General features: G+C 43.0%; 1 protein-coding gene and 1 long non-coding RNA gene across 2 annotated transcripts; one reads left to right on the top strand and one right to left on the bottom strand.

Moving 5' to 3' along the window:
- Positions 1-4,355: 4,355 nt before the first annotated feature.
- On the top strand, positions 4,356-14,632 carry CFAP161 (cilia and flagella associated protein 161). Its single transcript, XM_081839274.1, has 7 exons — positions 4,356-4,510; positions 5,366-5,455; positions 8,882-9,117; positions 9,862-9,946; positions 11,608-11,766; positions 12,870-12,943; positions 14,228-14,632. Exons 1-7 carry the CDS (start codon positions 4,421-4,423, stop codon positions 14,427-14,429), a joined length of 936 nt encoding a protein of 311 aa, XP_081695400.1. The 5' UTR covers positions 4,356-4,420; the 3' UTR covers positions 14,430-14,632.
- LOC309329005 lies at positions 10,408-11,601 on the bottom strand. The gene is made up of 2 exons (XR_014151007.1): positions 11,258-11,601; positions 10,408-10,988 (listed from the first exon to the last, which is right to left on the bottom strand). It is a non-coding gene; the product is annotated as an uncharacterized lncRNA (long non-coding RNA).
- Positions 14,633-15,053: the final 421 nt, after the last annotated feature.

The following is a 15,053-nucleotide window of genomic DNA, read 5'->3' as shown; positions in this document are numbered from 1 at the left end:
AGGATTCCATGGTCACTGAGCTTGCTGAGAGTTCACTGGACTGTTTTTGGGGCAGGTTCCCAACAGCCCGGTACTTTTCTCCAATAATTTTTGCTTCCGCTAAGCTTCCCAGTGCCTCCTTTAATGAGTGGATACGCCACTTAGCTATGTATATAAAGCCACATCATTCACAGCTTGGAAAGAGAGGAGTCATCTCTCTGTTTTTTGGCATTAGTATATTACCTATCATACAGAGAGAAGCGCAATTAGAAAACAGATGTACCATCTTCAAAGTCCAAAGACAAGAAAGCAGCCTTTCAGAAAATATGGTACTTGTCAGAGCAGCATATTAAAAAGAAGACCCAGGCAGATTGCTCTGGTGAGCAGATGCTGAAGAGTTGAGTTGTCTTCCTTTTCCACAGTCAATGAGAGGCCGACGTGCTATTCACATGTCCAACAAGAGAAGGAAAAAAATCCCTTGGATGAAAATGTGGCATGAAAATATCCCTTCTTAGAATCCACAGCAGAAATAGGTTTGAAAACAATACATTTTCCCTCTCCCCTCCCCAAAAAATTGCAAAATGCTATCTGCACACATACAGACAATGGGTTGTATCAACTATGTCTTTCTATGGATTCAAAGAGGGGCAATAAACACAACTGGGGTAAGAAATTCATGGGCTCACGAATTATGAGAGAGGTGGATTTTGCCAGTGGGTTTTATTCTAGAATAAAAATTATTTTATAGGAACTCGATGGTTAGAAAATGTTTTCAATATTTTAAGAGATCCAAACGGAAATGTTAGAAAATTCAGAGAACAGCGTCAGTAAAACAGTCGCAAGCATTATAAGATTTATCTCTAAATGTCAAAGCGAATTGAATGTCTCTAGTTGTTGTCTGGTTGGGCAATGGATTTTAGCACTCCAGTTTTTCAGTTAATACTCATGTTCTATGCCCATAGTTATATATAAAGAACATTACAGTTCCATTGCTTATCAGTAAAGCACATGATTGCAAGTATCAAAAGCAAAGCTTAGAACACAAACTTTTCCAGACTTCCCCACCTCCTAAAAATCTTAAAAATCATCAGTTAATATCAACATTCTCCACATTTCTAACCTTTATCACAAATATGAAACCACTTACGAGCCTTCCATAATTTTGCAGATAAGTTTAACAGCAGGATATAAGCATTTTGTGTGTGCTTTGTTAAAAACAACAATTGTTACAAGATTTGGAGTACCCCATAGGCTCTATTTTTAAGTATGGAGGGCTGACTGGAAAAAATATGGATCCTGTTGGAAACTTCTCCGAGATTTGGGGTTTAACATTAAGGACTATCAAAAAGGCCGGCAGAGAGGAACTGAAAGAGATTTACGAGCCTCGGACGTGAGATCTCCAGGCTAACTAATATATTGAACTGATGAACACTTGTTGGGGACTGAAACCGGGAAAGGGGTGGGTGGAGTCTGGGAATCCAAAGGGTATATAACTATAACTTGCTTTGTTGTTATTTTGTTTTGTTATCTGTATGGAATTGGGGAAAGCTGTGGAAGGGAAATTTCGGTCGACTTTAGGGGAAATGTTTAAGAATGAGTAACAATGTATAAGTACCGATGTTTAAATTTGGATAAGTTAAAATTGGCTTTTAAAATGGTTTAAATTAAATAAAAATAAGGTAATAAGGATCTGCTGAATTAATAATTCAAATTGGAATACAAGAAGGGGAGGTGAGAGGAGGTCTGAGAATCAAGTTAAATGAAAATAAGTAATTGAAATTTTATGTGTTTTTTTAATTGTTTTTTTTAAGTTTTGGATTTTTGTATTTCTGTTGTTTTTTGTTTAAATTTGTTTTTGTGTGTTTTTTGAAAATGCTAATAAATATTCATTTAAAAAACAACAACAACAATTGTTGCAGAACCATGCTGACGAACATAGGAAGTTAATTAAACATTGGTTTATTGTGAAGGGAAAGGGGAAATGAAAACCCAGAGATCCCGTTGCATATAGCTGGGAAATGATTTAATCAGAAGCAACTTGCCTTTCATGTAGTTAAGTCATGTGCATATATAGCTAAAACATCATCTCAAACATGCTTGAGATAAACCAGACATCCTAATTTAATTAAAACCTTCGATTTTGCAAAAACAACGACAAGAAGTTCACATTCTAAAACACAATCTCTTTATGATGCTGCACAGTTTCATGTGATTATTCTAAGATGTTCCTAAATCTATACCATTCGTGTTGCTTCCAAAATCCTGATTTGGCAGTTATCAATAATCTTCACCAAAAACTAACGCTTATTCATCCTCTTATATAAGCCGCACAGAGGAGGAGTTTTGCAAACCAACTTTAAAAATGAATTTAGCCGGAAAATGAGTTGACCTAAATAAACCACAAGATGGAGCTGTTGTACTAAGGTACACAACCTAGAATTACAGGTACATTATTCAAGATGTGAAAGTTCAACTAAGGGCTCATCCTTTCATGCCACCTTTTTAGGCACAGGTCCCACTTAAAGCTCTGAGTTGGAATGCTTTTTTTTTTCTTCAGCCCCAGTGCTTTCCTTGCAAAACCCCACTCTTAACCGCTGAAAGCAATTCTGCAGAAAACCTGAAATGCCAGTTGTTTCGATACAGTGCGGACCTCTGCCTAGAAAGTATGGGACAAAAAGTAATTGCGTGGACAGGCGGAGCACCCCCCAACCCCAGGCGACCCCTGAGCGGAATAATAACTCAAGGCAACATGCTATGGGCTTAAAATTGGCCACAACTTTATTACGTTTCAGATGTAGGGAGACCTTGGCTCAGGCATTGGGCGTTTATCCTTCTCAGGGAGACATCAGGGTTATCCAGAGTGTGTGGGGATTGGGCTGGCTCTGGAGAACATATGTTCAAGCAGAGAGCCCGCCCCCCATTTTGCCATTGTTGGAGGGGAGAGCAATGACCTCTCGGTGTATGGCCAATGCCTCCCCTCAAGACCCCTTTAACAGGGAACCCTGGGATCACTGCTGCAAGGGGGTGTGGATCACAGCTTCAGCCCCCCCCCCCATTTAGGAAGATAGACTAAAGTATTCCGCCCAAGGCCTGAAACCGCCAAAGTTGTGACGTTTTGCTACAGGAAAGGCAAAACCTGCCAATGCAGGGAAATTCCTTTCCGGCCCTTCAACAGCAACCTTCAACAGCGCCTGCATACCTGTGGAGAAGAGGTTAACCTGCAAAAGAAGACTTAACTGAGGGAGGGCAGGGTGGGAGAAGCTCTGGAGCCAACTGACACTTCACAGGTAGGATTCACCTTCTGTTGTGTGGGCAGGGCGGTCCCTCCCCTTACCTGGCTGATCCCCTGGCAACGCGGGATTGGGCGATTGGCTAAGGTAGGTGGAGACCTCCAGGTATCCAGCCTGGGGAGGATGAAGCCAGCCTGAACTACCAGGAGTCGCACTGGGATCCGGGGGACTGCGCCCGACCATGCAAAAGGCCCCATTTGATGTGGGGAGCGGTCATTGTGGATGAGCCCTCAGTGTATGACTTCCAGCATGTGATTGACAGGGATTCATATTTCAAGTTTCATATTAGGAAATTCTAGGAGGTTGTAGTATGTAAGCAAACAAAGAGGACGAGACATTTTTATTGGCCATTCAGGCCATGCTCTGCTAAGTAATTTTCAAAGCATGTACTTAAAACTACACCCTGCAAACCGTAATGCGGATTTTCATTTAGGTGTGTGCAAATCCCACTTCCAAAAAGAAAAAAAGTCCAGTTATATATTTTAAAAATGACTTAAATCCACAAATCAATCAAAAACAAATATACATATATCCATCACTGAAAAACAGGACAAAATCAGTAAAAGCATTTCATACAAATGTTACTAAACCATGTGTCTGGATAGGCCGGCTGAAACAGAAAAGTTTTCAGGAAGCATCTAAAACAGTACGGGGAAGGTGTACTCTCTGTGTGTCTATCTATTTGAATCTAAATTATTTGAATCTAGTTTGCTTTATTTGTACCCTTTGTACATGGTGGTTCACAGTATAACACGATTTACAATAAAACAAGGAAATAAGAGTATATAAATTCAAATTTCCTCCCTGGATATTTATTGTTTACAGTTTTTGTGTGTGTACACAAATCACAGCACAATAAATTCCATTCTCTCCCCTTCTCTTGCTTATAAAATATACATCCCATCTATGGATGGTCCCAGTTCTGTCCCATGGCTAAAGGGATGGCAAGAGCCCCCCCCCCTTTCTCAGCCATTCTTCCCTATTCTGATTGGCTAGCAGCTCTCCTCCAGCAGGGCCAATCCCAGGTGCACACACAAGGTCCCCATGGCAACCTGTCAACACAGATCATCTTGCTCACAGCAGCGTGTTTTGTGGCACCTACCTCCTCGACTTTAAGGCTAGCGAAGTGGCCCACTTCAAAGTAATCCAAAATGTTCAATCTAAGGACTAGTATGAGTGGCAGACAATACAGTCCTGGGGTGCTGATTGGCAACTGGAACGAAGATGTGTGTCTGGAAGAGGTAATTAAAAGCTCTTCCTCCCCTCTTGACTTATTTCGTTTACTTTGTGTCTTTATTCCATTTTCTGTTCAGTCCTTTCTACATTTACTAGGAAACAAACTCCACTGTGTCCAGTGAGATTACTCTCAGTTAAGTACGCATTGATTAATTTCAGATATATGATACATGGTTAGTGCTTTTTTTCCTAAAAAAAAAATATAAAATGTTTAGGGGTACTTTCATTTTCCTACTCATATTGAAAGACTGCCCCTCAATGAGGCCAAACTTAGATTCACAAAATGTTTAGGGGTATGCGTCCCCCCAGAAAAAAAGCACTGTACATGAGGAAATGTGTTTTGTCAATAAATTTTGTAGCAGAAGTTACTGATATCAATTACTATGGATGTTTTAAGGAAAATCCCCTTAAATCTATGGATATAGTTTTGTACTTTTATTCTTTATATTTTATGAACTTTAATTATGGCAAATAATTGGTAAATGCTTTGTCCAAAACAAAGGACATTTCTTTTCCTGTATTTGGGATATTAAAGAAAAAGTGCTTCTTGCTGATGCCAACTGACCCAGCTTTTTCCTGATTCTGCTTCCTTTTCTACACCTCTTTCTGTATTTTGTAATCGGCTTTGTGTTTTTCGAACTCTATTCATGGCCCCTGGCTCAATTTGTGGGAGTCTGCCTTAGTTTTGCACACCTCTTAATGGTGAAATTTAGCAGACTTCTATTGCTGTTGTTTTTTATTTGCATTTGTCATGGTTTGCGGTGACTGGAGGTTGCGCTATTCAGACCGAGCTGCGATGAGACAACGGATGCACGTTAAAATGCCAAGCTCACATTTTAAAAAATTCTTTCCCGAAACAGGAACTCCTGAAAGACTTCTTATGTAAAAGAGAAAGAGGGGAGCTTTTAATCCAGAAATCAAAAAAACTGAAAGAGAACCTTTACAAGAAGGTATGTGATCACCCATTGCATTTCTACATTTCTACCAGCACTTGCTTAGCTTTAGCAAAAGTGCAATAATATGTGCCTTTAACCTATGCCTGTACAGAGAACATGTGATATTATGAACTGCTGTTGTTTTCCTTAATCCTGAATAACTGATTCACATATTATTACACACACACACACACACACACAAATTGATATAATTTTCAACACTGGCTCCGGCCTGGTGGAACGTTCTGTCTCATGAGACCAGGGCCCTGCGGGATCTGATTTCTTTCCGCAGAGCCTGTAAGACAGAGTTGTTCCGCCTGGGCTTTGGCTTGGAGCTAATTTGATTCCCTCCCCCTCTTTCTTTTTTCTTTTCTCCTCCTGTGATGAGGCTGCATTTTATTGTTTTAATGTTGTACTTTAATCTTGTTTTTAAGTTGTATTCATTCAACTTGTTTTTATTATTGCTTGTTAGCCGCCCTGAGCCTGGCCTTGGCTGGGGAGGGCGGGGTATAAATAAATAAATTATTATTATTATTATTATTATTATTATTATTATTATTATTATTATTTTAGATCTCCAGATGAATCAAGATGGGGAGGAATGGCAAATACTGTTGATGGGGGGTGGGGAGGCAGAACAAGAGTGGAATAAGAGTCAAAACAAGAATTTCCTCTGCCGTGTGCAGCGTTTCCTCAGGGTTGGACTAGATGACCCTTGAGGTTCCTTCCAACTCTACAATTCTGTGAGACGAATCAAGGTAGAAAGTGTTACCTGAAGGTAGAGTTTGGAATCCACTAGTCCAGAGCCATATTCAGGTTGAGGTGACAAGCACCCCCCCCTTCACTGCCATTCTCATCACGCTCCATAATGAAGTGTTGGAAGGCAACTATCTGTGACTGAGAGCGTGTTCTACTCTTGAACTTGGTCCATCTAGCTCCATATTGTCTACACTGACTGGCAGCTACTCTCCAGGATTTCAGACAGGATTCTCCCCCAGGCCTACAAGGAGATGCTGGGGATTGAACCTGGGACCTTCTGCATGCAAAGCAGATGCTCTACCGCTAAGCTAGCGTATCCATCCCTCCTCTTCCCCACCATTCTGTACTGATTTAGCCCACAAGACAATAGGCCCTAATGGGAACCTGTTTTGAACCAAGTCAAAAACCATTGATCAATCCAATTAAACATTCTGTCATCCCCAACCTGATGCCTTCCCGATGTTGTGTGTCGAGACCCCGAGACCACCCCCGCGTTGATGAATAAGACACAAGGACACAGATATTAATGTTATTGGGCAAATTTAGGCCACAACTTTATTGGTTGCAGAATGTGAGAGGTATTGGCTTAGGCATTGGAATTGACCCGACTATATAGGTTAAACCACAGAGCCTAGGACTTGCCGATCAGAAGGTCGGCGGTTTGAATCCCCGCGACGGGGTGAGCTCCCGTTCCTCGGTCCCAGATCCTGCCAACCTAGCAGTTCGAAAGCCCGTCAAAGTGCAAGTAGATAAATAGGTACCACTCCGTCGGGAAGGTAAACGACATTTCCGTGCGCTGCTCTGGTTTCGCCAGAAGCAGCTTAGTCATGCTGGCCACATGACCCGGAAGCTGTACGCCGGCTCCCTCGGCCAATAAAGCGAGATGAGCGCCGCAACCCCAGAGTCGGCCACGACTGGACCTAATGGTCAGGGGTCCCTTTACCTTTACCTTTACTATATCTGACTCCTGCCCGTCATGCAGGGAGTCCAGTAAGGGTCAACCACCGATAGGGGGAGCCCCATCGTTGCAAACCAACTTGCGCTCCCCCTGGGTTCCCAATGGGGTTGTGGCATGGCCCTAGCCCAGCCCCGGACTTCAGACAAGATCCACATCCCCAGATTCCTTTAACGGAATACCCTTAAGCTTGGAGGGGCAGGTGATGGCTGCCCCTCCCCTCCCCCATCATAAGATCAACCAATGCCTAACTGCCAAACCTTACAAAGTTTTGACGATTGCTACGAAGTAGGCGAAAACCAAATGGCCCATGCCAATTTGCCAAGTCGAAAAATTCATACCAGGCCCCGCAATGGCGATTGAGGAAGTGAGCCAAGAGGAAGCTCTCCAGCTCACACCTCAGTTTAAATGGGGCCCGGCCACACACCCCCAGCCAGCGGATTGGCTGGCAGGCGAATGACATGGCTGGGAACCTCCAGGGGAGGTAGGACTTCGTCCCCCACTCCTGGAGGGGAGTGGGTGGCCATGTGGTCCACCGCAACTCCTCCCCACTGGGAAGTAGAGCGGATTTTTGGATAACAGCTGCCATCATACCAGATCTTTAGCCATGCTGGCTCTGGCTGATGGGAGCTGCAGCTCCAAACATCTATAGGGCACCAGGTTGGGAAAGGCTAGTACAGTGGTACCTTGGGTTCCATACGCTTCAGGTTACATATGCTTCAGGTTACAGACTCCGCTAACCCAGAAATAGTAGTAGTAGTAGTAGAAGAAGAAGAAGAAGAAGAGGAGGAGTTTGGATTTGATATCCCGCCTTTCACTCCCTTTAAGGAGTCTCAAAGCGGCTAACATTCTCCTTTTCGTTCCTCCCCCACAACAAACACTCTGTGAGGTGAGTGGGGCTGAGAGACTTCAAAGAAGTGTGACTGGCCCAAGGTCACCCAGCAGCTGCATGTGGAGGAGCGGAGACGCGAACCCAGTTCCCCAGATTACGAGACTACCGCTCTTAACCACTACACCACACTGGTACCTTGGGTTAAGAACTTTGCTTCAGGATGAGAACAGAAATCGTGCTCTGGAGGCGCGGCAGCAGCAGGAGGCCCCATTAGCTAAAGTGGTGCTTCAGGTTAAGAACAGTTTCAGGTTAAGAACGGACCTCCGGAACGAATTAAGTACTTAACCCCAATGGGCAGCTCCTTGGGGTTTCAGGCAGGGCTCCTTTTTAAGGATTACCTGTAAAATACCAGGGACTGAACTTGGAATCTGCAAGAGAAGGATGTGCCATATCACAGACCAACAGACCCTTCCCTGACTTGAGGCTGCTTTTGCCAGATGGGCAGTTTCATCTTCAAGGTTGTGTTTGTAAGGATGCGTGGGAAGCCCATCTTTTCCAGTGCAGCAAGCAAATAATAATGATAATGATAATGATAATGATAATGATAATGATAATGATAATGATAATGATAATGATAATGATAATGATAATGATAATGATAATGATAAATTTATTTATATCCCACCCATCCGACTGGATTTCCCCAGCCACTCTGGACAGCTCCCAACAGAATATTAATAATAAAAAAGTGATAAAACATCAAAAACTTCCCTAAACAAGTGTGGCTTGATCATAAAAAATGATCTTTGGAGACAACCAAAGTGAAAATCCAAATCATGCTATAATCATCTGAGATCCCACCCCTTCTTCTTATTCTTTTTTTTTTTTTTTAAAGGAGCAGCTCTCTATTTCAACAGATGGATTTATTCACTTTGGAGATACGGTTATGCTGGTGAGCCCAGATAACAACAATTCACCTGACAAGGAACCTACCATGAGTGGGAATCTATCTCTGGCTGTTAATCCCAAGGAAACAGACATACTCTCAGAGAATGAACTGACAGCACCCTGTGATATGAGCGCAATCAGCAGCGTGACCCCAATTGGCCGGAATGCATTCCGGATTTTAAGGTGGGAGACTGGTTAAATCATTTTGTAACTTCCTAGAATTGGATCTCTCTTTCTTTTTCATTCTTTCTTTCCTTCTTTCTCCCTCCTTATTTAATACGCCAAGACTAGTTCTGCTGTTAGCAGGCAAGCCGCCTGCTGCATGTTTTCCTTTGCATCCATATTGCCAAGGTGGCGCTGCGGTCTAAACCACTGAGCCCCTTGGACTTGCTGATCAGAAGGTCGGTGGTTCGAATCCCTGTGATGGAGTGAGCTCCCATTGCTCTGTCCCAGCTCCTGCCAACCTAGCAGTTCGAAAGCAAGCCAGTGCAAGTAGATAAATAGATACCCCTGTGGCAGGAAGGTAAACAGTGTTTCCGTGCGCTTTGGCTTCTGTCATTGTGTCCCACTGCACCAGAAGTGGTTTAGTTGTGCTGGCCACATGACCCAGAAACCTACCTGTGGATAAACACCGGCTCCCTCGTCCTGAAAGCGAGATAAGCGCCACAACCCCATAGTCGCCATTGACTGGACTTAACAGTCCAGGGGTCCTTTACCTTTTTTTTTACCCTATATTGCCAAGGTGCCTACTTCAGTTGTCTGCACCTTGTAAAGATCCCACCTTGCTTTGCACAAACCCAGAATCCTTCAGGAGAACCTTGCTTTGGGCTCAGGACCTGGGATCAATTTGAATCTGCCGCACACCCCTCGTAAACGATCTGTAACATGTCTTCTGTTGAAATAATGACCTTTGTCTGTTTATTAAAGCATTGAAGGTGAATGCATGGGAGAGCCACTTAGATTTGGGCAGAATTTTGGTCTTGGAGCATCTGGAGGGTTTCCAGAGAAGATGGTAAGTGAATATATGAAACAGAACGGCCCATACTATGTTAATGACTATAATGTTATGTTATCATAAACCTATGCAGGATTAAGGATGCAACAACTATTTGCTAACTGTTCACCATTATTTCCAAACTTTTCATGTTAGTGACACTTTTTAGAAATGCATCATTTTGCGACACGGTGATTGAGTTTCACTAGTAAATCAGAGGTTAAACTAACCCTTTATAAGAGATAAGGACACATATGATGCAACACACCTACACACTACAGCCGACACACCAACAAGTTGCGACACACAGTTTGGAAAGCTCTGTGATTATGACGATCACCTACTTCATAATTTTAACCTGCTTCTCCTTTGAAGAGCTCACACCAACATACTTGGGACCCTGAACCAGCCTCCCATGCAGGATCTCACTAAGCTTGGACCCCTTACCTGAACAATGGTTGATCCTGCACTAGGATTAATTTATTTTTTAAGCCCTGAGGATGTATTGCTTTTCTCCACTCAAAGCTGATTTCCCACACAGCACTTAATATTGTTCTGCATAATTCAGTAATGTCCTTCTAGATGGTCAATTTGCTTCTACGATGCTCTGGTTCTTAACTCTTTGTTCTTTTGTATTTTATTTTGATGAATTGCATATATGTGGAAGTTCTTGTAGCCAAAAGGTGGACCGAAAATCTTCTAAATAGTAAACAAGTATTGAAAATTCAGAAGTAAGTCCAGTTGAGCAAAGACTTCTTCCAACATTAGTTAAAAGCTTCCTCTTTGTGTTGCTAGTGTGTGAAAACAGTCACAATCCAAGGATGCCCAGGAACGCACCTCCAGATGGTGGAGATGTCAGGTGCCATCTTGGCACCTTGGGCATCTTCACTTGGTTGCAAGCGGTCAATAGCCAGGTGCAAAATGCGCTTGACACCTGGCCAATTTTGAACGCTGTCTAATTCTATCCAACATAGATGAAAACCTGCTCCTTGATCTCAGGAACCATTGCACCAAATTTGCAATATCTTAAGAGGTGCCCAATGAAGAGACATCATCAAGCCTGTTAAGTTGTGGGTGAACATATCAGACGACACAGCGATTCTTCAAACAGCTCTTGTTTATTCACAGGCCAGAACAGAACTGAACCGAAGGGTTCAGCCAGCCTGCTTATATAGAGCTCCACTAGAATGCAACAGTACCCATTTTCTGTAACTATCCAATCACTGAACGTCACTTTCAATCCCTTATTTGCATATGTGGACCTGAGTGAAAACTATCTACAGTATCCCCCTGCTGCCCCAGGATGAGAACTTCAGTACATAACAAGGCCGGATGCTCAAAGTTGCCTTTGCTTTCTGTGCAGCTTTGATCAATGTAACTTCAGGTAGTATTTCTGCTTTTGGCAAGCGCTGGGATTTGCAGCTCTGTGTCCACCCTCTCCCTCATGTCCTGAAGTTTTGCAAATGCAAAGTCCTTCACACCCAACCATTCATGCCAGACTAGTCCATACAGCAAACTTAAGAACACAACATGTGATTACAGTATGATGTAAGCGCAATACTGGACCCAGATTCGTAACCGCGCTAATATTTGTTTTGCTTGTTCTTTGGCCTCTGTCAATCTACAACAATGTTTATCTAATTTGCAGACAAATCATTCCCACATGTTTCCATTTCCAGCTATTTATTGCGAGTGACCACAGAAGTTTTCAGAACATGACAAAGAAATCCTCCCTCCAGCCTGTGTTCTTGACCGATGAACTTACCTACTTGTGTTCTTGGCAAGCTACCTATCTGGACCCACAGTTACGCATGGAATATGAAGGGTTCCCAGTTCCTGTAAGAAATGATGCTGAGCCTCTTAAGAGTACCTTGCTTTTCAGACTGTTCTCTCATGTTCTCCAACCACCTCTCCCTCCTTTCCTAAACCAGCTCCACAAACGCTCCTGTGCTCTAGGAGCCTTTAGCTACCTCCCGTGATTCTTACCTCTTTGGCCTCTGTTATGCCAGCCCATAGGGACGCGGGTGGCGCTGTGGTTTAAACCACAGAGCCTAGGACTTGCCGATCAGAAGGTCGGCGGTTCGAATCCCCGTGACAGGGTGAGCTTCCGATGCTTGGTCCCTGCTCCTGCCCACCTAGCAGTTGAAATGCACGTCAAAGTGCAAGTAGATAAAATAGGTGCCACTCCGGCAGGAAGGTAAACGGTGTTTCTGTGCGCTGCTCTGGTTCGCCAGAAGCGGCTTAGTCATGCTGGCCACATGACCCAGAAGCTGTCTGCGGACGAACGCCGGCTCCCTCGGTCTATAGAGCGAGATGAGCGCAGCAACCCCAGAGGTGTCTGCGACTGGACCTAACGATCAGGGATACCTTTACCTTTATGCCAGCCCATATTGTGGGAATGGCTTTGCATCCTTTATCCATCAAGCCATCTTCAGATGCATCCTTACCATACATTTGAAGCACACGGCTTCCCCCCCACAGAATCCTTGAAACTGTAGTTTGTTAAGAAAGGTGGAAATTCTTGCTCGGTGAAAGGGTGCTGGGAATAGCTCTCTAAGTGGTTAAACTATAATTCCCAGCTAGGGGCACCATCTAAGGAGGCTGAGGGGCTGAGAGCACCCCCAAAGTTTTCAAGGAGGGGCCTGGGCCCCCTCAATATTCCATGGCCTGCAGAGGGCCTCACTGGGCCTACCCATGGCTACGGTGGGCCTCACGTCTTCCTCCAATTTCCTTCCTCTTCACTTTCCGCCTTTTCTGCACGATTTGAACAATAATTCTTCCTTGCCACACCTCTCTCTGCTTTACTTTTGATTCCCAAGGAAATTTTAAACAAATTCATGCGTAAACAGAATTTAACCCCTTCTTTCCTTCAAGTATTTCTCTCTCTCTCTCTCTCTCTCTCTCTCTCTCTCTCTCTCTCTCCCCCCGCCCCCATTTCTAGGCAAATACAAAGATCCTCATTGTTCACAGTCATACAAATCAGGCCTTGGCAGTTCCTCGGATCTTCTGGATAAGGTGAGCAACTTTTGTAGAAAGGGCACATCTACACTACATTCCAAATATGCATTGGCTTTACACCAGTTTTGAACCCCCTGGTTAAAACCTTACCCAAACAATCCTGGGTACCAGGGACAGGGGATAAATTCATTTCAGTTCAATATCTAAAGGCAATCCATCAAATCTGCACTTTGTAAAACAACATGTGAACCAAGACACGGCCACCTTTCAATATTCACACTTATCTGAATTTTGCAATGCCACTCTCCAACCAAACAATGCTTACAAGAAGGCAGATATCAGGGGGACCTGCTTGCAGAAAGAAAGTGTATATTGGCCAGAACTGCCCAATAAAAATGCAATGTCACATCTTTCCTGGGGAATTCTGGGGACAGTGGGAAGTAGTGTAAGACTGTATTTACAAAGGCTGGATTTCCTCATAAGTAGCAACCACCTCCTCCCCCAAAATCAAAATAAATGCCTCCACTTTCCCAAGAAAGAAAATTGGTCCTTGTTTCTTTTGTGTGTGTGCGGAGGGGGGGAATACTTTGAGTAACTGGGGAAGGAATATTGGCTGAACCTTATATAAAAAAGTAAAGGGAGAACAGGGCCAACATTTGAGGAGTGTAACAAGGCAACTGGCTAAAATGTTTTAAAAATATCTAATTTTGGTTCCTCTGTTTTTTGTCAGGTTGATGTTGGTTAAATGTTTAGTTGGAGTTGGTGGTTATTTTAATTTGTAACTGTAAACTGTTTATTATTGCTATTGCTATTATTGCTATTGTTGCAGTTGCTATTGGTTTCTGTTGATTTATTGGTTTGTTTGTTGCTCGTATAGGATATTTTGATCTTTTTAAATGTTTGATGCTTTGTTGTGTTTTTATATGGCTGGAGAAACCCAGCAAGATGGGTGGGATATAAATTTTAAAAAATATTATTTATTATTATTAACATCAGTCAACACCACAAAGTGAGTTTCCCACCCCCACTTCAAATGCAATGTGTGTGGTGGTTTGTGTTTGGTTTTCTTTTCTTTTAGTATAAATCATTTAAATATAACTCTGACTCTCCCTTTATCACATACACAGCACAACGGGACAACAAGCTATCCCCCCCTCATAGCGTATGAATCAATATGGCTAACTTGACCCAACAACCTATCCCCAACACACATACAAACAAGCCACACTGCAATCAACTGTAAAATTTAAAATTGTATGTGTGCAGGGTCAGCTGATATTCAGGCTGAGGCTACAAAATGTCTAGCCGTTATTGTTGAATATCTACTCTCTTCTTTTGAAGGACATACTTTGGAAAGGAATTTGAGGTAAACTGCCACACATACCTGGATACACACAGAGCTGAAGAAGACAAGAATTACTGGGTCGTAGTTACCGGGAATCCGAGTGACAAATCAACCACGATGTTTGATAGGCCGAAGCCTCCGTCGGACGCGGACAGAGTGCAAAACAGCGAAATCCCCAAAGTAATATGCCCCTGCTAAAGCCCATGCTTTAAAAAGGAAATACAAAAATGTCCTTTTTTGTGCTCATGTAAACAGAAAGTGAGAGAGAGAGAGCGCGAGAGCTGAAGATGTAAACTGGCAGCAGAGCACAAAGGATGCTTTGCTGTTTCTTCATTCAAGCTGAACAGATAGGTAAGGATGTATTCAAACAGCAATGGAAATATAACATCTGTATCTGTATAACATTTCTATCCTGTAAAAAATAAATAAAAAATCCAGAATACAGTACCAGTACAAGAAACTTAGAATCGCCTTAGTTTTTTATGTACCTTGACCAACATTGTGTCCTTTCCTATCCTGATCACTAGGTGGCAGCATCTTTTAAAAAGAAAGCAAAACATAAAGAAAACTTTCTCCCCGCTTGTTTAGGGATCTAAGGGTGAAACTACACCAATGTGGGCCACCTGGTGTCCTTCAGATGTTGCTGGACTACAATTCCCATCATCCCTGAGGATTATCAACATCATCATTTTGTTTGTATACCACCTTTTCATAGTTCAAACCAGTGTTTTTCAACCTTGGGTCTCCAGCATTTTTTCGGACTACAATTCCCACCATTTGTGACCACTGGTCTTGCTAGCTAGGAATTATGCGAGTTGTAGT

Source organism: Podarcis erhardii (genome assembly GCF_964252035.2).
Source record: "Podarcis erhardii genome assembly, chromosome: 14".
Lineage (NCBI taxonomy): Eukaryota > Metazoa > Chordata > Lepidosauria > Squamata > Lacertidae > Podarcis > Podarcis erhardii.
Note: the sequence above shows the minus strand (reverse complement) of the source record. Positions and strands in the feature narration are given on the sequence as shown.

Bases quoted from the DNA above. Each gene is read 5' to 3' on its own strand.
- CFAP161 (XM_081839274.1), top strand. From the start codon at position 4,421: ATGTTCAATCTAAGGACTAGTATGAGTGGCAGACAATACAGTCCTGGG. The intron at 5,456-8,881 runs GTATGTGATCAC...TTTTTTTTAAAG, and splicing joins AAGAGAACCTTTACAAGAAG to GAGCAGCTCTCTATTTCAAC. The intron at 12,944-14,227 runs GTGAGCAACTTT...CTTCTTTTGAAG, and splicing joins CCTCGGATCTTCTGGATAAG to GACATACTTTGGAAAGGAAT.